Below are 23,470 nucleotides of genomic sequence, written 5' to 3'. Positions count from 1 at the left end.
AACATGAACTGTAAACTCATAAATTTGCAGAGAAAATAGCCCCTGGAGAATAACTCGTTATTCCAAGTTGATTTGGGTAACTCAGGAGTAAGTAATGCTTTTACAGCACACCTTCAGCAGATTCTAGGTACAAGGGTAACTCCTCAAGTTCTCTTCCCTGAACAAATCATCCTGAGGTCATATACATTATATATGAAACAAAAGCAATAAACAAAGCACACTGAATTTTCCGGCTAGCAACCCGGAGTTGGGGTTTATAGCAAATGTACTTTACTTCCCTGGCAGCAAACTAAATTACATACAGATTAAGTTAGGGACGAATTCCATCAAAAACTGTGTGGGATAATCTAACTTGGATGCTGAAGTCAACAGCAGCTGCTATGGATATGGCATTAGAGCGTAAAAATCCAAGACACCATTGTTCGCCTACAGAAGCAGAAAAGTCACAAAATGAACCCTAAAGACTTGTGGTGCACTATCTACCAAGCTGTTTAAAACACTAGATGTTTGTTTTTTTTTTTTAAAGCATTTTCATAGTTATTATGCTTGCAATTCCCTCAACAATCCTGTGAGTAAATGTCAGTTTCATTTTGTGAGTGAGAAAGGTGGCTCAAAATCCATGCTTAACATAAGCCAGCTGATAGAGACAGAACCAGGAGTGGCTTGTGGGATGCTGATGCCTGGTATAGGGTCCCTTCTGTGATACCATAACTGTCTCATTAAAGGACTTCATTTACTTAGCACATAGTAGGTGTTGAACAAACAGTAAATATATGAACAGATTAATAGTGACATGTTAGATAATCGCTAGGAAGAGGGAAGAAGCACTTGAGGAGTTACAAGAAAAGACTATAATTGGAAGAAGATGAAAAGTTATCACTGCTATTAGCAACTGATGATTTTGGTATTATGAAATCGAGGTAGAGGTTTTAAAAACTGTTGTAAGCAGATGGCAGCTCATATTTCCTAAATAAAGAAAATACAAAAAAGCAGCGTTTCTTCTTTGAGAAGAATACAGTTAACTCCCTAGTAATAGCATGGAAGCTGTTTTATTAAAAAAAAACAAAACACATAGGTACAGCCCTATGCTAAGTGCTACCTGATTATGCCTGAAAACTCCACAATTAAAACTCCAGGCTTGAATCTTTGCTTTAATCATCAGCTAGAATTTTAGGTCATTTTGAAAGTGTAAAAAGGGATTGTGTGGCAATCAATTCCTTTTATTTGTTCTTTCTTTTGTCTTTGTCACTTATGTAGAAATAGAAAACAAATTATAGCTACCCTGTAGCTCTCACAAGTCAGAATAATTTAGTTTCAATAGACTTGGTGATACTGTTTAAACCTTGAAAGTTAATAAACATGGATTTGTAGAATTAAAAATATTGAACTATTGGAGTGCTACCAACTCACAAAATTAAAGTTTTATAACCCAAAGTCGAAGACCGTATTCCACAGTTTAAATATTTCATATCTGACATTTTCCAACTTGACAATGTGAAGTCTGATTTTGATTTTTCAATCCAATATGAGTTTGGGAGTTTAATTCAAAATCAAGATAAAACCATTTCGGAGGCTACCTTCTCTTTCTGTTGTTCCTTCTTACTATGCAGTGTACCTATTTTTTTTTTTTCCCCAGTTTGGGAAACAAACTTTTCTAGTTAATGGTGTTGTACATATATCAGACAATTCTATGACTAGGAATTAAACAGTGGACACACGTTGCTAAAGGGTAAGAACCTTGAAAATCTGAGTCTCTAATTCGGTTAGTATATGACCAGATTTAATTACCTATTCAAAGAAAGTGCTTTAAAAAAAAATGACCGTGAGCTACTACAGAAGCTCCCTAACGTCAGGTCATGCGGTGTGGGGAGGTCTTCCCTGAAGAGCCTCCAGATACCAGAAGTGCTTTTCGTGTTGTGCCGGTTCTCCCGTTAGCGGGATGGCCGGGTGAGGCTTGGTGGTGGGAGGGTCCTTGCTACTTTAACACAGCAGCCAGAAACTTTTTCTTTGCAAGGCCTCTGGAATCTGCTAAAGGTCTCATGTACATCACAAAGAAACTTCTTCAGAAAACGAAGACACAGCGAAATCAATGATCTGGAAAGGCAATATAACACTGAAAGGGCTTGCTCACTTAGGTGGTCTTGCTCTTTGAGAGTGTCTGATGGAAGTATGTATTTTGACTGTAAGGAAATTGGATAAAGCGATACGGCTTAATGTTTAAACTGGATATAGACAGAGGTGAAGTTCTCCATGTAAACACTGGTACCATTTTGTGAAGGCTTTGGATGGGACCAAGGACTGCTCATGTGTACTAGCCGTGTATAAAACGGAGGGCGGGTCTACCTCTGGGGCGGACACTGGGTCCTATGAACCATCCCATCGGCTCTCCCCATCCTCACTTCTTGCCATGAGCATGACTGGCAAGAGCCCCACTACTGTTAAATCTCACCAGGAGAGGAAACATTAAACTCAACTTCTCTCCTAAATTCCTTTCACTAAATTTGAAACTTTTTTTTTTGGGGGGAACTTTTGTGACCATGGTTTAATGAAGACTGATGGAACACCAACGCCAAGTCAGCAAGGCTCTCCTTAGATCCATTTTGTTGTCAAATTCACTTTCAGAGTAAATGGAAAGACTAACACCTATCATTTCTTAGATAATGTTTTAATATCCTGCATTGAATAAAACTTTTTTTAAACCAGGTTTCAGTGGTAGCACAGAATCCCACAAGGGGCGAGGGGGTTGCAGATGGCTGCCTTACTCCAAATGTTCAAGCTTGACTGACCCATTTCATCAGCACTGTCAGAGCCTCGCACTGATACATGTTGACAACATTTAATCTTAAAAAATTGAAAGAAATGAATTAATATGCAAATTTCATCAGCTTTGTAATAAAAATGTCCTTGAAAAAAAACAGTGAACATGACCCCCGAGGAATTGTGTGAATTATCCCAGCTCAATTCTTTAAGTTAGTCAGAGGTACGCAGGTCCGCAAGGAAATCAGTGCACATTTGACTTGGAAATAATTATGATGAAGAACAAAACACAAGCAGGTTGAATAAATGTAACAACTTGGGAAAAAGTCTTAGTCCTGTTTGTTATTCACTTTGAATTAACAGGATTAGGTTTGGTTTTTGAAAATAAAGGAACACTACCATGTAATTTTAACACCTACGTAATGTGCAAACAATATATTTTTTTAACTATCAATTTTAGTGCATGTTAAAAATCACATCTGACAAAATCAGTCTTTTTTGGTGTGGAGGGAGGGACATAAGAGAGTGCAGCCTTTTGGTAAAAGAGAGGACTGTAAGGAACTCTTGTATTTAGACCATGGTTTATATGAGATTTCTGAGTTTGACAGAAATGTATGGTCAATTCGCTTCTAATATAAATGATTAACTGATTTTTGCTGATACAGAAAAGACCAGTTATTTCACTGAGCTTACTAAACTGATGGGATCATGTAACCAGTCTCTAGATATAAGTCTGACTTACAATAATCTCCACGTGGGCAAGTGGAAACTCCCCGTTAAACCAGAGTCAATACAGGAACACAGTCATCCAGGTAGGCATGCACGTATAGCTCTCTGCCTTTGGGTCTAGATTCAACTCTAGGAAGTGGTAATTGGGGTAGGTCGTAACAATTGAATACTTCTATGCAGAAGTTTAAGGTTTTAATTGTCCTCAAAGGAGAGATGAATGTAAAAAGGAGCATCAACTAGTAAACAAGCAAAAACCAAAAAACTGATACCAGTAACAGCTTACCGGAAGTCAAAATGAATGAATGAATAGCTCCAGGACAGATTTCATTGCTTTCCCCTCCAAACTCTCATTCATTTAAATAGATGTATAAATATTAAGGGAAGGCGTGGTTTTCACTTCAGCCCTCTGCACTTCGGGAGCCACAGGCTGAAACTATCTTCCCCTCATTTCCACACAATGAGTCCTCCAAGCTCTGGGGTCTGAAAGGAATTCACCTTGCCATCAGTTCAGTTCTTACTCTGGGCACTGCTGATTTTGCCACGGTGAAGTCTATACAAGTTAAATCAAAGCTCTTTTAAAGAAATCTGTGTACTTTAATACTTGTTTAAAAAAATAAAAATCACACCACAAACTGACGGTCTCACATAAGGATCCCAAATAAGGGTTGTTAAGAAGCTGAAAAACTGCACATAGTCTTTGAGAGGTTCTTGAAATCCTGTAACTTTCCTGATTTCACATATCCCTGAAAGACCCAGGCAGTATAATACAGACTTTGCCCAACCAAATTAATCTCCTCTGTAAGCTTTTGTGTTTCTCAACAAAAGGCTTTTAAGTTTCTCCTTTCTTTCTTAATCTACCATCGGTAAAATCCTACTTTTATAGTGCCCTTTGCACCTGCTTGCGTAAAATGAATAACCCAACAGTTTAATTATGCACCGTTCTATCGGTTGGGAAGTGATATAAAGTTGCAGATAGAAAAAAGAATAAAAACCTCTTTTGGTATCCAAAATTAATATATGTCAAGCTCAGGGTAAATCTTCATCTTTTTGAAACATTTTTCTAAAATAGATGTTCTTTTATCATCTGGCACATCAAGACCCGTTGGAGGGAGGGAATAAAAAAAAAAGAGCCATTTGGTTAACATGCTAGAGAACAGTACTCTCTTTTCCACCTCACTTCAGGCTGTTCTTGAAAGATCTGAACAGTTGTATAATAATGAAAAATGGGCAATACTTGTGGGGCATTGCCTGCGCTCACATACCTCCGCCCACGCATTCATCATTCTGCAGGTATTGTCAGGGAAAGTTTAATTGCATAAACACTCTGTAACTGTCCTGTCATATTTCTTGTCAGTCTGGATTCCCTCTCCGGGCTCACTATCTCACAAAACTATAATTGAATTGCTACCAAATCACGAGAGGTGCCCCCCCCCCCAAATAAAATCTTTATGAATAGAATTTGTTTCCTATCAGCAGATTTGACAAATTGTGGCAGAGGAAGGGCCTTGGTGATAATTTTTGAGTTTATTCTCAATCTGGCTATTTGTTGAATGCTCTTATCTATTTAAAAAAAATTTTAAAGCCCTGGTTGGGAGATGGGGCGGGGTGGGGGGTGCCTCCAACAACCCTAAGGGGCTCGCTCTGTGGTAATAACTGTGCACAACCCAAGGAAGCAAGTGGAAAAATGAGAAGGTTATCTTTGCCCTACTGCAAAAGGGTGCCACTGGTAAATGCAGGACATTCAAATTAATTCAGAATTAAATTGGGAATCTGTCAAAGCTAAGATTTCACCAAACTATGTGAATTCCTAGTTATGAGGTATTAAGTACTCCATTTAGTCGAGTGTTTATTCCATTAAACTTGCACTTCGTTTCTCCTTGCACCAAACCTTTCGGTGATCATTACTCATGTACAAGCTCTGAGCAGCCAGATTCTTTGACACAGAGTTTTAGGACCATAAGCAAATGAAAATTAATCAAAGGCATGACATGCAATTTACTAAATATGTGATCATGAAAGTTTAATGCATTTGCAACATTGTCAGTGTATTAATAGTTTCCCAAAACAGAACATATCTGATGTGGAATAAGGATCCTCTCTCTTGTCTAGTCTTTGTTTCATTTTATACTCTTGCAAACCATTTCACAACGTGAACTCTCTGCAAAGACTCGAAAACCCGCTGTTCTCCTTTGTAATTCCACTGGTAGTATGGGCATGAAATATGGCTCTTGGTGAATAACTCTTAAATGGGACTGGGCTTCAGTCAGATTGACAACTGTCTGATTGTTTATGTTTTTTAAATGTGCTTATCAAAACCACGTAGGATTGATGGGTATTTTTAGATGAAGTTATGTTTTTGCAACAGACTTAATTTAGGACTAAGGTTAAGGCTTAGGATAAATGAGTGCATTAGATGATTAAAGAACATTTGTCTTGTGGGACATTTAAGTCATTTATTTATGACACTTAAAAACAAGCTAGGAAAGAAAGCATCAAGGATTTAACGAATCAGTTTTATACAAATGGTAAACTAAAACTAATGACTTTTTTAATGGGAACTCCAAGATATGCCAGTTACTAAATATCCAGAGGCAGAATCAAATGTGCACGGGAGTAAGTAGGATGAAAAAATACTGGAATTTTAAAAATGTCTAAATGCTATGTATATGTATGTATGTATACCCATGTGTACCTTTTTCCAAAAGTTTTTTTTTTTTTTTTAATTGTAATTCTTCCTTTATTTGAGGAGCTAGCTCTTCTGCCTCTTTTCTAGTCTGAAAATATTCTTTTATTTTAAATAGCTGAAGAAGATTTTCTGATGGCATAGGAATTTGGACTGCCATACTGCTCTGTACTGGGTATGATAAAATACCTTGTCAGGGGCGACTGGATGGCTCAGGGGACTGGTAATGGGATATAGAGAGCCTTTCACCCATAGGTCATTGGCTTGAATTTTGTCCAGGTTGGCAGTGACTAAAAGTCATTAACATCTCATAACTGCTTGGTGGCCTATGTGAAATGAGTTTCTTAATTTATTTATTTAAGACCATATATAGGACCTCTGGCTAGGCCATCTGGGCATCTCTCGTGCTTTTACAAGAGCATTCCCCCAGATCTACACTCATTTCCGCTCTCGAGATTAGTGATGAGCTGAAGCCCTCCTACACAAAATAGATTGATTCATTTAAAGTTCATACAAATAGGTGGGTACTTCCACCCCATTCTCCAGCACAGACCAGAGGGTGTATGAAGGCTGATTTGGTAGTAAAAGGAGCCATACATTGTAGAGACTGAATATCCCATTTGGTGTCACTTAGTCTTTTTGTGAAGCAGAACCCCTGCTGTGGCTATGGCCATGTCGCAATGACCCAGCTTGATAAAAGGGAAAGATACCAGTCAAGCTCATCATATGTGTTATGTAGCAGCTAAATCTTTGGGTCATAAGCAGAATGTTTTAGTAGGCTAGGCTGGCAGTTGCAAACCCTTGGAGAGCAACACTGAGGTCCAGTCTAAGATGGGCTTGGGCTGTTTCCATGCTAGCCTTAGGAAAGGGGAAGTCAGCAGGCCTATCTCGGTGCTGAGTCCGAAGTGGGATGGACCTCTGAGAACAGAATTACGCACCTCTGTCATGCTTTAAGAAAACTGAGTATACGAAAAAAAGTGAAACTGCAAAACACAATCTGTCCATTAGAGAGGCTGGAGGAAGGAAAAGTATATATTTCCAAAAGAGTCTTTCCCCCTAAATGGATTCTTTCCAGAAGGACTCCATTTCAGGTGATTTTTTCGCAGCATACCTTTGGGTACCGTGATCCATGCAGAATCTGGGCTCTTTAAGAGAGGAAACGGGAACAGTTTTCTCTCTGACAATGAAGCCCAAATTTAAGCCTTGCAAGTTGGTGCAGGAGTCAACTGTGTCACCTCAGCCCAGGCCAGACTTTCCATAAGGAATAACTTTGGTAATAAGACAATGCTTGGCTCAACAAAATGAATAATAATGACAACACTCACAGAACACTTACATCGTGCCTGCTATTGTTCTAAGCATTTAAAATATGCTAACGACCCCATAAGGAATGTTAATGTTAATTCGTATGATGTTAAAACCAACAGGTGATTATTCCTACGTTAGTCTCCAAACTTGTACTAGAGGGGGCCAACGTTTTACAGTGGGAAACCGAGGCACATGTAAGTTAATTAACCTGATCCAGGTCAAATTTCTCACAGGGACAGAGCCAGGAGGACCCTGTGCACTTTTCTATATTTGCAGCTGCTACAGATATAGTATAAAGAGAATATCCTGCAGTTTGGGTTAGGGCTCTCATCTTCATATGTTATCAATTCTCAGTTATTTGAGCAACCTGCAAATTAACCAGACAGTAGATTTTTAAAATCTATAATATGGGCAGTGCAGCTACTACAAATCAGAGAAAACAGTGTAGGGACAGATTACCACCACCACACTGGGTCTCCTGTCCCGCCACCCTAACATGCTTGCTCTTGAATCCACACTCTTGTTCTTGTTTCCACACCAATGGTAACTGGCTAAGGTTAGGAGGGGAGCAGTGCGCAGAACTCTGGGCAGCCATAACTGTACCCTTACAGCAGAAACTGTTGGTGAATTGCTTTGGTGAGCGGGAAACCAGAGATTTGGGCTTTTGCTCTGCTTATTAAATGAAGAATAGGGAAGACAGGGTGAACGAGGAATGCAAGACCCGCCAATCAAAGCCCAGGGCTGCGCTAAAGCTGTGAAACTGGGAGCTGGCAGATCTTGTCTTACAACTTTTCAGTTAATTACTAGATTCATCTAAGAGCTCCCCTTTAGGAAAGCTTGAAGGGTACCCTGAAGACTGAGGAGAGCCATTTGGGAGAGTGACCAGAGGAAATGGATAGTTGAACCGTTGAACCTCTGAGCTGAGAAGCCAGACTGTGATCCTGCCTGCAAGGGATGCCCTGGAAGAAGAGACTGGTGTGGATGGGAGGAGTGGCTTCTGGGGATCAGAAATAAGATCGAGGGCATCATGATGTGTTTCTGGAGTGTCTGTAGGAGTTCCTTTCTAAAAAAATGTTTTCCATAGTCGAATACATCGGGAAAGACTAGTTCAAACCAAAAAAAAAAAAAAAAGACTTATTGATCACACACATTTCAAATCTTCACTAAGTTAACGTTCATTGTTAATTGTCAATGAGACGATGTGCAATGAAGCTTTTCTCCTCTGCTCTTTACCAGGGGTTGAGAGGAGCATCTCACATGGTAGTTATGATAAAGAACGCATTTTTGGAAGTACTGGCTTAGAATCTGTGTCAGCTCTGCATTTTAAAAACAGAGACAGCCCAACTGGTCCCTTACGACCTGTTGTAGATTTACCTCTTGGTTATGAAGTGGAGACCTGCATCTTTCAACTGAATTTTTTCACCTGAAATCCTTTTGGTCAGGTGGTTTATGTGACTGTATGTTCTGTGAGAACAAGGACCTTTTTAGTAAATATCATGTCTCAGGCTCTAGGACTGAGCTTGTTCAATGGACATGCAATACATGATGATGGGATGATTGAGGGAATGAGTGAATGTTTTCCATACTTAGATGATTGCACTTTTGTTATTTTTACACTTTTATATTACTTCTGTGAAATGGAAAGTATTGGCCTAAATACTGATTACAGTTTAAATGCATTTTTATATTATCACTTCAATCAATTTCTATTTCATTTTGACTAGCAGTAATTTGGGAAGGGAGGTAACAGATAATTTTAATACTCTTGCGATGTCAACCAAGAGATGGCAGGACACAGGAAAGTACAGAGTTTTAATTTTTTATGTCACCAATTTCACCTTATGCTTTACTCATATTTTTATTTGGAGAGGACACCCCCTGACAAGTGAGAGGCACTGAGCAGCAGACATTTTTTTTTACCAAAAGCACATGATATATTTTCATAAACTATAAAAAGGAACAGCTTTGAACCCTAAGGAAATTTGCATCTTAATGTGTGATGATAAATAGCATATGTAATTTTGTAATTTTTGAATATTTTCAGATTTTATTACCAATTGATACAAAAAATGAGAGTGGACAGATGGTGTCATTAATCCTAATCATATGAAAGCTTGAGACTTATATAATTTCTAGACTATTAACCATTAGCTCCTGGCTAAAGACTGACCACAAGGTGTATTTCTACCTTTTTCTGTCTTCTATCTTAGTTTCAAATGGTCACTTCTTCCTTTGCAATAATTCTTCTCAAGGTCTACTCACTCACTTCTGGATTAAAGAAATGGCCCCTTGGATGGTTTCTTTCACTTTAAGTCTGCTCTATTCAACACATCCTTCTTATTCTTGCAAAAATAAAGGCTCAGGGAATAAGTCCAGTAAATGTAAGTTACCAGTCGACAGGAATCAGCATAACATCAGGACAACTAACAGTCAGAGCTGCCTAGGAAGGATGGAGAGTGTCCCCAGCTGCTTCGTTTCAAAGCCTAGGCTATCCAGCTGCTAACTATATATCTTTTCTTCTCAGTTCTTTCATCTGTAAAATGGGAAAAATAATGGTGCCTTCTTCAAGTGTCTTGTGAGGAGTGAATGAGGTAGTGCATATTATGGGCTGAGCAGAGTGCTTGATAGTTGGCAACCGTTCAGTGAATATTAGTAGCTATGCTGTGCAGGGATTCAGAAGGCATAGGTATTGTATAACATGTCCCTCAAGGGAGGAGCCTTCCAGATTCAAACTTTATTTTTGTATTTATAAGTTTTGAAATAATATTTTCATTGGGTCACTGCTCTGCTGGATGAGTTATACTCAGAATGTATAACGCCCATCTCAGATGTTTTTCCCTGGTATACTGGCTGCTCCAAGCTCTGGCTGCATTCTAGAAAAGCATGTATCTTTGCCTCCAGGAGGAAGACAGGGCTCCTTCCAGCCTCCTAAATGCAGTATCCTTACTCCCACTTTGTTCTTTGAGACGAGGCTCCTGGAAGATCATCTCTACCTCTTTGCTCTTGGGTTGGTTTTCATGAAGGTCTGCCCTCCTTATCAAAGCCACCCACAGTCATTTAGCTTCTCCCTGAATTCTTATACAACTTGCCAATTTTATGTCTTCACTGAGGACAGCAGCAGGGTCATCCTTCTTTCTTCTCTTGTCATCTTGTCGTCATCTTTCTTCTACCGACAATGATCGTGACCTAAGGGCACGTGTCGCGTCTTCTACCACTTGTGTTCTCGGTAAGCACCTAGTAGAGCACGCAAATCACATGGCCTGAGTTCAAATCCCAGGGCCACCGTCTACTCTGGTGTAGGGTAGCCATTTACCTTCTCTAATTCTGGATAGCCATTTACCTTCTCTAATTAGGGATATTTTGAGAAATACATTTCTTAAAACATGGCCACTCGTGTAGTGGGAATATGTAGGTAAACATTATACAGGCTATTAATATCATCATTAACGTTATTAGAATACTTGCAACGAGTTTTACCTTGAGTAGAAGGTAAAAGAGTCAGTTTAATTTTCCAAAGCCAGCATTTCCTGAATTTTAGTTATCAGCACAGTGTAAGTGGAAATCAGTTTAGAAATCAGCACAGTATAAGTGGAAGGGAGGCCGTTTGGATTCACTTTCCCTTCAGAACACTCCTACAGAGCCAGGAAGATCAGTAGATAGGAATTACAGCAGGCTTTAAAAAAGGCTGCTTAAACAAACAAAGAGGGGAAAAGCCCTTAACAATCTGCATCAAAGTTCCTTAGAGTTAGGGTCTGTATACGTCTGGGCATGTCGAAGCACCTTGCTCCCAAGGAAACATTGTTTCTGGGCTGTTAATTTCAGGGTTAAGTTTAAAACCCAAATAGTTCTGAAAAGAGGGCCAACAGCAGTAGCTTATAATACAACGCTACCCTATCACGCACCACCTTGCTCTGACTGTCATCATCATCACCCTCCTGCGTTGTGTTAATGACCTGTGCTCTTCATATGACGGTCAGCTCCTGGAAGGCAGGGAACTTCACCTTGTTTCTTCGGTGCTTTGTCTAATGTCTGACACGTGACAAACATGCAGTGAACGGTTATTGAATAGTCTGCACAATCCTGATCAGCAGGAGGGTCTTGAATTTACCCTAGTGAATAACAACTAGAGAAAACACACAAGTTCTTCCTCTCTCAGGCTGGTTTTGTTAACTAATGGATGGGTTGATGTTTCCCACAGGTCCCAGGAAATCACGATTGTTTCATGAGAAGGTACCTTGAGGAGGCTCTGCTGACCTCCAATGGACCCCATTGGTCTTCTGGCTCTTTTCCATCTCCTGCTTGCCTTGGGAGACTGGTTCTGAAAGGAAGATGCTGCATAGATCCTGGCCCTGCATTGTCTTAAGGCAGAGCAGAGACCAAACACAGAGACAATTTTGGCTATGCTCCTGGCTAAGGAGACACGTAGCTAAGGTGAACCAAGAGATGCAGGGCTGAGTTTTGCTCACAATTGATTTGGGTGCTACTGTTCCTTGTGGCATAAGGAGTTTCAATGTAGGGATGAAAGAAGGGGAAAGGATTAGATGGATGTTTTTAATCCTCAGTTAAAGACTATATTTGAAAACAAATGGTGTTTTAGCCCAATGATGTATGTGCATAAGGGGATTGTTAGGTTACTCTCTGGACTTGAGAAGTCCCTTGGAGAAAATTCCTCTAGTTCTATACCTGCTAGGGTCCTATCTCCTTTTTCTATCTCGTGCCTAGGCTTCTCACCTGTGCAACCCTAATACTATACCCTTTCCTCTCATTTTGGCTGCGAAACTAAACTGTGTGGTTTGGAGCAAGCCATTTAGAATTTCCATCACTTTCCCCCATCTATAAAATAAGGATAACACACTGACCTGCTCAGAGGGATTAGGGTGTGAATTAACTCCTGTAATTAGTGGTTTCTGTGTTCTGCGTACACCAAGCAGGATATGAATGCCAGCCATTTTCACTGTGGCCTGAGTAGGCTTTGCTTCTAAAACTGTCCTTGGGAATAACTGCTTGGCAAAGAGCTGACAACTGGAAGTTGCAAACTTTACACAGAAGCAATATTTCCAGTATTTTCCCCAAGCAATCATGAGTAAATTGCTCACTAGGGGTGGAAATGGTTTCCAGCCAGTTCTGCCTCTTCTGATCTGTGCACCCTGCAAAGCTCAGTCAATGCCAGGTAACTGATCCTTCCTAAGTCTGTTGTTTGGTGAGATGAAGAATTCAGAATGGTATCATTTGGACAGGGGTGAAATTTCTGTGCAGTTGTATGTATTAAAAGCAAACAACTTGTGCTTTGTTCAAGGCAAGAGTTATAGAAATAGAATCTTTAATTTGTTAATATCCAATGATAAAAACAGCCACAATTTTTTTTAATGGGGAAGAAAGATCATCCATTAACAACTTGTCTTGGCTTTCATTTTAGAAACGCTGAAATGTACCCCTTATCACCATAGGGAAAGGAAAGTCAAAATTATGACCTTGCAAGCTATATAAAACAACTGTTAAAAATAATGGGTTTAAAAAATTGATTTTCTGAACCTTCAATAGAAGGTTTAGGAAAATACTGTACATATAGGCCGAGTGAATCTATTGTGTATTTTGATAAGAGGCCTACACGACTATTATTGAACAAACCATTTTCTACCCTGTAAATACCATTATATTAATTTAGATTAACGTGGTTTTTTGAGTTGCTTCCACTGTGATCTAAATTTTGGAAGAGAATGTTAGTTTCAGGATGGCATATACAACTAGGCTAACATCTAGCATCTTTTCTGGGAACAAAAGGGAGGCTGCCCTTCTGTAGGTATGTGAGTCACCAACACGGATTTTTCACAGGTTGGAGAGTCAAGACCCCAAGGATGCCCTGTGCTGCAGCTGTGCATTCTGGGAGCTGGCCTGGAAGAGATGCTGGACCAGCATACCCTGGTGGGAAGGAGGGAAATTTCCCTTGTTTTCTTTAGCTCCCTTAGGCAATATCCTAGAAGTACATATATGGTTGCTTTGCAAATATTCTCATCATACACAGACAAGTACACAGAAGTGGGAGCAAACACAAATTAAGGTTCTAGGTGTTCCTAGGCCTTGAATACCAGAAAGCACTGGAGAAATGTGTTCTCTTCTGTGGCAGTTGTATAGTTTATCTGGGGGTAGAGGAGACATCTAAGAAAAGCCTACTTCCTGCAGGAAAAGATGGTACTACATCTTTTCTTGAGGCAAAAGAAGAATTCTGAGTTTGGCAGGGCAGTCCCTGTAACAGTACTGGCTTTTTTTTTTTTTTTTTTTTGAGAGTATGCATCATTTTCATTCAGAAATGGCAAAAGATAGTTTCTATTTCATTTCAAAATAAGGATGGCATTGCTAAGGAAAATGCATCATTTTGCCTACATAACTTTTGGATAAAAGCTGAGTTTATCAGTACAGGATGATCGCTTTGGTTTATGGAACAAATTCCTTTCTGTTAGAGTGCTTTCTGACTATTAGATTTGACACAAACATGTGCACACGGGTATTAATAGGAGTCAGGCCAGTTCGGAGGTAATCATGAACTTGTCTTGATCTTTGCTACAGCTACAGTAGATATGCATTTCATATTCAATCCATCAGAGATAACCGTAGTACATTATCTGGTGGATTTATCTTTGCTTATATTGTATCAATATGGAAAGGCATTAAATGTGTGTTTACAGTTTGATAAACATTCAACATAAATTATACATTTTAATTTCATTTATTAGTTGGGCACTATGGAAAGCAGGGATTTCATTGCATACAAACTGCCATTCAGATTGAAGGATTAGCAGTTTCCTGAGAAAGGTAGACTAATTGTAAGGACAGAATTCACTTCTGTCTCAAGTGAGTCCTTGCATGGTTTGTCGTTGGAGCTTTAGAAAGGCCAAAGGAGAGGACAGCTCATCCTCACGACGACATAGTTCGCGTTTTACACTTCCTGTGGGTCCAACATTGTCGTCATGAATAAATCTAGTGCTAATAAACCTCCTATCATTTGACAACTTGAATATTGTAGTTACCACACAAATTATCAAGCTCTATTTATATCTAAAAGAACGTGGCCTGATCTTTTAGCATTAGCATGCAGAGTGGTCTCCATGATATTATCTTACCATATAATGACTCCAAAAATCTCACAGAGATGAATGGTGATAACATAATTCCAGAAAGTTGCCACTCTATATGTAGAAATATATTGGCAATAAAAACCAGTCACTGGGTGTCTTTCCGCAGTAGGGGATCTCTCACTTTTCTTTGATTTTTAAAGGCTTCAGATCAATAACTGGAGTGACATTATTAACAGCTCCCTCAGCACCTTGGCCAGCGCTAATATTAAATCCATTACACCTTCTGTTTGACATTTGCAGTACAGCAGAAAGTGCTGTAGATACAGTCCCACTGTCTGGGGACTGAGGTTGGATGTGGGGTTAGTTAGATGGTTTCCCTTGCCTGACTTCTAAATTCAGTTCATTGATAGGAAACTTAAACCAATACAAAAAAAAAAAAAAAAATCAGAGAACCATCCCCTCTCAACCCAACACTATACTAGATGGAAAATAGTGCACCCATAAAACCATACTTATATCTCATATCTACACAGCTTTGGAGATAAAATATTGATCTGATCCTCAGATACATTTTTACATTCTTTATTGTTATTCCTAATCATTTGTTCTTTTAATTATATCATGTATTATGAAAGTTGTCTAATGAATGCAGAGGAATTGAGTTCCTGCAGATATGGGAGCTGATCGAATTTCCCACAGTGCAAGGGCATATGTAGAAAATACAGATTATTTCTATTCAGGTAGGCACGCCACTGCTTCCGTTTTGCTTGCCTTTAAAATACTCAGGACGTCGTAGAGTAGGCATAACAGCATAAAGATCATACTGCTAACCATCATTATCTTAACCTCCTGTAACAGTCTAGATGTGCTGAAACCATAGACAGAACACAGTCAACTTTGCTGCAGACAACCGATGGTTAACCATGTTGCTGCAGTTAGTCTTACTTTTCACTGAGAGTACTGTCTCATACATTTTGCTAACTTGTCTAAACTTGGTATTGATTTCTCCCTCTGTGAGCTTGCACCCATTCAATGGGCAGCGAAGTCTCTGGTCCTGGCTGAATTCCCTCCCAAGCATGACCCAGGTACGTTACTCCTGACAGTGGTCCTACGGCTAGGAGTTAATTGTTCGCTAGAAGGAAACAAACCACTGGAGACAGAAGGGAAATTCTATGTTAAAGTGAGGAACGTGACAGGGAAAGTGGCCTGTGAGGTGAAGTGAGAGAAAGCAGGCTATAGAGGCATGTATGTTATAGTTTTATTTCAGTCACATAGAGAAATCCCACTACATAACTATATATGTCTACATATTTACAGCAACAAAATCTAGAAGGATATCCAGTGTACAAGAACAGTGGTTATTTTGGAGTAGGGGTAGGTAGGTCTTTATTCTTTGTTGTCTGCATTCTCAGAACTTTTTCACAATGGGCATGCATTTTATAACTAGAAAAATATCAAGCTATTTTAATAAGAAAAAGGAGGGAGAAAGAACAACGATTTGATGGCCCGACCTAAGAAATAGAAACTCTTTGCTTTCCAAATAGGGAGATTTTTCAAGTACCTCCAGGATTTCTTGAAAGAGCTGCTTTTCTGTTTATTAAGCATATAAAATATGTGACACTGAAATTTATTTTTTTTTAAAAAGGATAAGGTTCATAATGCTAAGATTATAGCTAATTGTTAAGAGTGATGAAAAGATACAAACAGAACTACAAAAGCAAACTGAGCCATCTAAGCCTCATGTTCCAGAGGTTCTTCCCAGCCCCCCTACCGCCCCCCAACTACCCCAAACCCCACAGGAGCAGAGGAAAGGCTGTGGACAGGACAGAGCAAGCCCTTCGGGAATGCTTGGATGAAGCCTTAAAGAGGCACCCTAGAACTTTTTAAAGTAGACACTTGTTTATTTCTCTTCTGCCTGCCTTAATATTTCTCTAAAAGAAATATCATATTTATTAAACTGTTAATGAATGTGCATACATATAAAATATTTATTTGGGTTGGCTGTCCCATCAACAGATTTTTTTTTCCCTCATTATCTTGAGACTACTTCAAGACAAGACAATCACAGGACTGGCAGTTCAAAGAAATAGAATTCCTATTATGGCACAGGATCACTGCCTCTTAGGCTGGTTTAGTCACTTATTTCCTTTTTATTATAATGCCAAATGTTATTTAGATTTCAGTCACTTAGTAATGCTACACTGAACACATCAGGGCTCCTGAAAAATTCCGTACCTACTAGTCCCTTCATTTTCATAATCACCACATATTGATATCCATTTTCCAACCAAATTACACTACTATTTAAGCAAGAATCAGTGTTTTATCAGAGTTGAAAAGATTATGATGTAGTGAACAACAGTCTTCAAAAATGTTCTTTGGTGTTATTAAGAATTAGAAAATCTTGTTAAAATTCTTTCAGCTTTTAAGAAACATAAGCAGCTTTGGGATGTAGTGCCTGACATGGACTTTTAAAGTAATTCCCCTGGAGCAATGATCTGCGCTAGTGAAGATATTTAGTTAAAGGTAGCATCCTGCACTGCCTTTCAGTATTTGAGCAGTCTATCTAATTGCCTTTTTAAGCCAAAGATTGCAAATAACCAACACTAGAGAATTTGAAAGCAAAGCCAGTTTAACAGTCTCTAATGGTGAGAAATACACTCTTCAGCAAGGAAGAGACAGTTCCTATGCGATTGTTGCTAACAAGCCCAAGTTGTTAAGGAATGTGCAAAGCAGGATTTTCCATTGTATCAGTTAGGGTGGCTGCGGGTGGGGAGGGGAAGAAACCCTGGTAAATTTTCAGTTACACTTTAAGGATAACTGACAGAGTCACTGTAAAGGAGTTAGTTATTTCTCTGATAGCCAAAATTAAAGGATGCTAAGTGAGACTGGAGCACATCCTAGTGCTTCAGCAGGCATGGGGTTCACCAGAGTTTTCATATTTAATCTTAAACCGGTTTGATTTGACTCTAGTTTTGGATTTCCTAGTAGAATTGGTTTATAGGCTGTGGATTTTTTTTTTTTTTTCTTCTCTTTTAAGGGACAAGTCACCCTTAACATGTGTTTAGGGAAGACATCAAGTTCAATATGAATGAACAGCGGGATCTGGCTGCCAATAGGACCTACATCAACCCTGGGCTAAATAACAGTACAGCAGCCTAAACTGAGAACGGGGACAGTCCCTCTGCTTTGTACTGGTCACAGTACATCTAAAGACTGCACTCAGCTCTCAGAACCCTGCTTTTAGAGGGCCACCAACTAATAAGCACAGCCAGGTGAAGATGGCTAGGATGGTGAGGGTCTTAGCAACATGCCATTAAATAATGCTTACAGAATGAGGGCAGTTTGACTTGAAAAGGAGTAGGAAGGAGGGAGGAAGAATTTGGTGAACCTGACTTCATATATTTGAGAGGCTGTGAAGGGGAGGAAGGTGTCAATCTGAAATGTCCCAGAGGGCAGACCTGGGATGGGTGGGGGCAGGGTAGGAGAATTGCAACAAAGTAGGTTGGCTCCATATTAGGGATAACTTTCTATCAGAGCTGCTCACCAATGGAGTGGGAAGCCTTGTACGTTCCATAGATTCCTGTTAGGAATGAGTTTCAGCAGAGATTAGAAGAGCGTCTGTTGGTTTTGCTGGGAAGGATGGTTGCATAAGTTGGAGGTTGGATTAAAGGACTGTTGAAGACTCCTGTTAACTTGCGGTTTTGTGATTCAGGGAAACGAAGCCCACTTTTTCAAGGTCTTTGTTCATACTAAGGTTTATAAACTTAATTTCCTACGTACTGTTTTAAGAGTCATGATCAACCCTGGTTTCCCAGTGCAACTCCAGAATGGAGTAGAACACTAATTTCATGTACTGCTTCTCAAATATACCCAGATGTGAACATTCTAATGACTAAAAAGCAGGCCCAGTGAAGTGAAGTCAGTGAGGTATGGTACAAGAGTATATGACTCCCTTGACCTCTGGAACAAAATTATTTTTATCTTTAAATGCTAAGGAGTAGTCTTAAATCCTCTTTTCTCATGCATGGGACTGGAGAAGGAATGATCCCCACTCAAACGCTAGAAAATAATGCCCTAGAAGCTTCAGTTAACTTAAATGGGGAAACACACATTGATTCTAGAAGGAATTAAAATATTTCCCAAAGAGGTAAACATGTATTTTCCCTTCTGTGTGAACAAATATGCTGTGATTATTTCTAAGCAGATCAAATTATCTTCTTGTAAGTGTGTAGAGTTATTTTAAGGTTAATCCAAAGGTACGTTTTTTTGTTTTTTTTTCTTTTTTCCTATTTCTCTTTCACAAAATGCTTTTGTTTTGTGAATCTGTTTTAAAACAACATATCAAGTAAAGTACAAACATCTTTAGAGGGCAAAAATAATTTCCCAAGTAAGCAAATAAAACTTTGCACTTCAAATCAGGCCTTGATTCATTAAAAATCTTAAACTTCTCATGAGAAAAATTAACATTTAAACCACTGCTGCTTGGCCAAGCACTCCACCACACAAGAATATGAAATATCTCCTCTAAAAAAGTACAAAAAGGACAAAACCACAAATGTGGAACTTCAATTAATTTAAAGCCCCAATCAGCAAAGAATAAATCCTTCGCAGATCTAATTACCAGCGCTCTCGGAAGACCCAGGCCGACCAGCCAATCTTCCCCGTGTTTGAACAGCTTGATGAACTAGGGGACTGATGGATATCAAGTCATTTTGTTTAATTTATAAATGGATTTTCCCCTAATACTTAAATTATCATCAGTACAACACAATGAAAATGGGAACATTCTGAATGCAAAGTCTATAAGAGTCCTGGAAGGAATCCCAATGAGGAATGTCACCTCTGTTCATTCCTCTATACAATTGATCTAATTAAATACTGAGGGTAGAAAGGCAGTTTAAAATGTAGCCATTTCTGTTTTCTTTTTAGCCTTAATTTATCTGTTCACATCTTTCAAGTACCTTCTGATGCTTAAAAAAAAAAAAAGAAAAAGAAACTGAGATTTCTGCAAGCCCCTAATACCTTTAATTCTCCACAAGCTAATATTCAAAAGTCTTTGCCATCGATTTTGCTGAATAAATAAATAAATGCATTACATTTAGCCATGGTAACAATGAAAGGCAGAGGGCTTTCCAAATCTGAACCTTTTCCCTCCATTAATTTGAAAAAGAATCTAAAGGAACTGGTACCTTCTGTGCATTTTGTTCACCTGAAATTAGATCTCTGGATTATACTTATTAAAATGTCTTCTTATTTTCAAATCTCTTCCTTACTTAATTACCGCCCAGGACAGAAAGCTGCATGGAATTGTTAAATACCATTAGACCTATTTGTAGTCTCTTCACACTGGCAACTTGAGTGCAATCATTGGCAAAGGTCCTGCCCACCAACCCTCATGTTGGGATTGCAAGTCCCACCTGGCTCGGGGGTCTCCGACTGGGAGGAGGAAGATGCTGAGCTGGCTCCATCTTCAGCGGTACCCTGTGAGAGGAGACCCCGCCCAGGCGGAAGCTTCATGCCCAGCTGCTCTGCCATCTCCACGTGGTCCCCGGGGTGGACATAGTCAAAGACACTGCTGCCTGTCAGCTCCACCTAGAGGGGAAGGGGAAGAGTGGAGAAGTTGTCACAGGCTTTTCATTTTCAAATCCAGCTCCCACTGCGATTCAGCTTCTGAGCAGGAAAGGAAATCTATGAAGCCTCCAGAAACAATTCTTGTCCTGAGTCTTTACCCTCACATGCTTAAGGATTCTTGAAATTGAAAGTTGTTGTTGTTGTTTTTTACCCCCACACGTATTTATTTAGCATGTTTAACCCAGTTTTTTCTCATACACTGTTGTTTGCATAAAGCCAAAACATTCTGTGAAATGAGGATGAGTCTGCCTGAGTTCAGCTGTTTTACTCACGCACCACCAAATACTTGCATGTTTGGTGTCAACCGGATGATTGACTGAATTCCACTGTTTTCTTATTGAAAAGTTTGAGCTTTGTATAGAAACAGCCAGAGATAGCTAAAGAGGATTTTCCTTAAAATACACAGAGTTCCAGGATGCATAGTTATACACATCAGCTTATTTCTATGTAAATTTAAATGGAAGAAGTGCTGCTTACAAATATATGCAAAGGCCTAATGTTTTCATTAAATATTACTCATTAGCTCTGTAATCATATGGAGAATTTTCCATGCAAAAGAGGTCAGTCAGCTGGGGTCTGAAGCAGCCATTTTTTTTTTCCTGCTGGTATCAGCGTGTTTTGCCTTCAATCTAATAAAATACATGGTACAAATCTCCTTGAGGGCTTTAAAGAAAAAGTTTTATCTTGTATACTCTTTGTAGGAGGCTGACACAAAAGGTAGAGAATGAATATCAAAGATTGGAAGAGGGCCAGCCTGGAACGGAAGTACATTGTCTCCTGCAGTGCTGTCTGGGGCATGTGCTGTCTGAGGGGGGCAGAAGTTGCTGCAGTGCTGTCTGGGGCATGTGCTGTCTGAGGGGGCAGAAGTCGCTGGTAAGGACTGGCCTTACCTCTGTACGCTTCTGATGCTATTGCTCTTACTTCTTTCCAAGAATAGCAATAATGGTCCTCAAATGATGTAGTTGGTTATAGGTACTGTGACAGCGAGAGATGTGTTAGCAGCAGAACAAGAAAAAGCTCTTTCCCGGGTCACTAATGGCTTTCCCATTCCTCTGGAGTTTAATGGTCTCAGGCCAGCTATGATGCACCACAGAAACTGCCAGAAGTTCAGACCGTCGCTAGTTTCTTGGTGGATGTTTACCTAGACTGCTTCCTACCTCACTCGCCTTTCCTGGATCATTTACAGCATCCTTCCAAATTTCCCCTGAGTGTCTGCCCTCTTTTTCCTGCCAAAAAGGAAGACTGTGCTGGTGGTGGGCATATTGTCACAGAGAGTGGAATGCTCAGGGCAATTATTATCCCCAGAACTCCAAGCCCCGGTAAAATGATCATATCGAACTCCCAGACACCATCTGATTAAAATCTTAACAGTTGACACATCTTCAACATCTATCAATTAACAGAAGTAGAGCCAGAAAAATGGGAGGCTAAATTCAGTTTGGTTAATAGCTATTCCTGAAACAGGCATGCATAACTTTTACCGAAAATGAGGTACTTTCTCTTTGCTATTAAATTACACTCTCCTGTATTACCCGACTCCTGACTCTATCATTTTACAATAACGATTCCCTCCATTTTGATACTGTTACAGAGCATAAATCAGGATTCATAAGTGAGCGGTTCCTACCCTCTGGGAGGGAGGGATTACATGGAAATAATCCCTTTAATGTGCGCCTTGCCTCTAAGCATTTCACACAGCAATAAATGGGTAAACTGACTTTGAGCAATTAAGAAATTAAATGAAACTAATAAAATGTGTGCTTTAATATTTCTTGATGGTGATTTTGTTTGGGGATTAGCGAGTTCGAGGAAGTCACTCTCATTTTGCGTGGAGTCCAATTGCAGCACTTTAATAACTATTTCTGTCACTTTCCTCAAACTCTGATTCTTAATACTGCAGTGTGCCTGTTGGCATAGACCAGATTGTGATAAGATGACAACACAGGTGGGAGATGTAATAGATTTTTTTTAGGGGTGCTGGGTCTTGAATATTCATGGGAGCCAGTCATATGGTGAGGAAGCACAGACGTGCAGTTGCTTTCTTTCCACAGAATGATGTCCCAAGCATAGCACATCCACAGCTAAACGGAGTCACAATGGGTAGTGTTCTGTTATGACACAGGGAGGACTCTTCTTCAGCCTCTTGAGGTCTGTGACAGGGTCGCATTCTCAGTGCCAGTCCCTCCATCCTATATTATGCTTTGGGGTGTCCTGGTAGAGAAGTCTGACCCTGTCATAGTCTTCGTGAATGTACAGTGATAAAGACCACACAGCACAGGGGAAAGCATAAAATAGCTGGAGTTATAAACTGACTTGGAGATCAGAATCTTTTCCTCCTCTGCTGTGTGACCTCAGGCAACTCACTTAACCTCTCTGAGCTTCAGTTTCTTATTCTGCAAGTGGCGGTCTTGCTGCTCTGCAGGACTCTGGGGAAGGGGAAGTACCACTCACATTGTATTCCACACGGATGGCACCCCCTGGAGTGCCACGCTGTGGGATGGTGCAACGCAGTGGCCTGAGCTCTGGGATGGAAACAAGATGTACTTTACCTGCCTCGCAGCCTAAATTCGAAAATCCGATGAAACCACGCAGAGGAAATTGCCTTGTGAGAGAAATAAGCACTACCAAATGCCTGCTCTTGTTGCTGCTGTTTGGTGGATAAGAATGGATGGCAGGCACATATATTCCTGTGCAACTGTGATGAGGAATTGTTTAGGGCTCGCATGGTCGCTTTGGAACATCTCTATTCAGCAGGGGGTACAGACAGTGTGCTCTGAGCCTCGACTATGGCAATAACAACGAAGGCAACTACCTACCACGACATGCGCGTACCTTTCAGACTTTCTTTGACTAATTCTCACAACAATCTGTTGAACTGGAATGATGGTTCCTATTTTATAGAAGAAGAATTCGAATATACAAAAGGCCGGTCATTGGTTAAAGGCAGCTTGACTCAACCTATCACTTCTCTGGTAGCACCTCTGCAGTCAGAGCGGCTGAGCAGGGACAACTGAGCTCCTCTGTCTCATAGCCTTTTATTTAGGAGAGAACACTTTTGTTCAGGAGAGGACACTGGGTGCCGTGGAGGGAGGAGGCTGAGAGCAAGCAGACTGGCCCTCCTCTGGGCTAAGGATGCTTTGCCATCGGACTCTTGGGCCAAAAGACGGCACGAAAGCAGGTGTACTAAAGTGAAGTAGACGCGGGGGTAGACAGAAGTCTACTTATATATAGGCCTTGAGTCATCATTATCATCACGTTTGTGTATCGCTTTCAACATTTCTCATAG

General features: G+C 40.0%; 1 protein-coding gene across 1 annotated transcript in view; it reads right to left on the bottom strand.

Moving 5' to 3' along the window:
- The window catches only part of NPAS3 (neuronal PAS domain protein 3), a 954,908-nt gene that overhangs the window by 115,340 nt on the left and 816,098 nt on the right, over positions 1-23,470 (bottom strand). The window contains exon 5 of the mRNA XM_070358708.1: positions 19,971-20,145. Within this exon, the coding sequence (XP_070214809.1) occupies positions 19,971-20,145 (175 nt within the window). The remainder of the gene's footprint in view (positions 1-19,970; positions 20,146-23,470) is intronic.

Source organism: Bos mutus, chromosome 21 (genome assembly GCF_027580195.1).
Source record: "Bos mutus isolate GX-2022 chromosome 21, NWIPB_WYAK_1.1, whole genome shotgun sequence".
Lineage (NCBI taxonomy): Eukaryota > Metazoa > Chordata > Mammalia > Artiodactyla > Bovidae > Bos > Bos mutus.
This window is presented reverse-complemented; position numbering and strand designations above follow the sequence as displayed.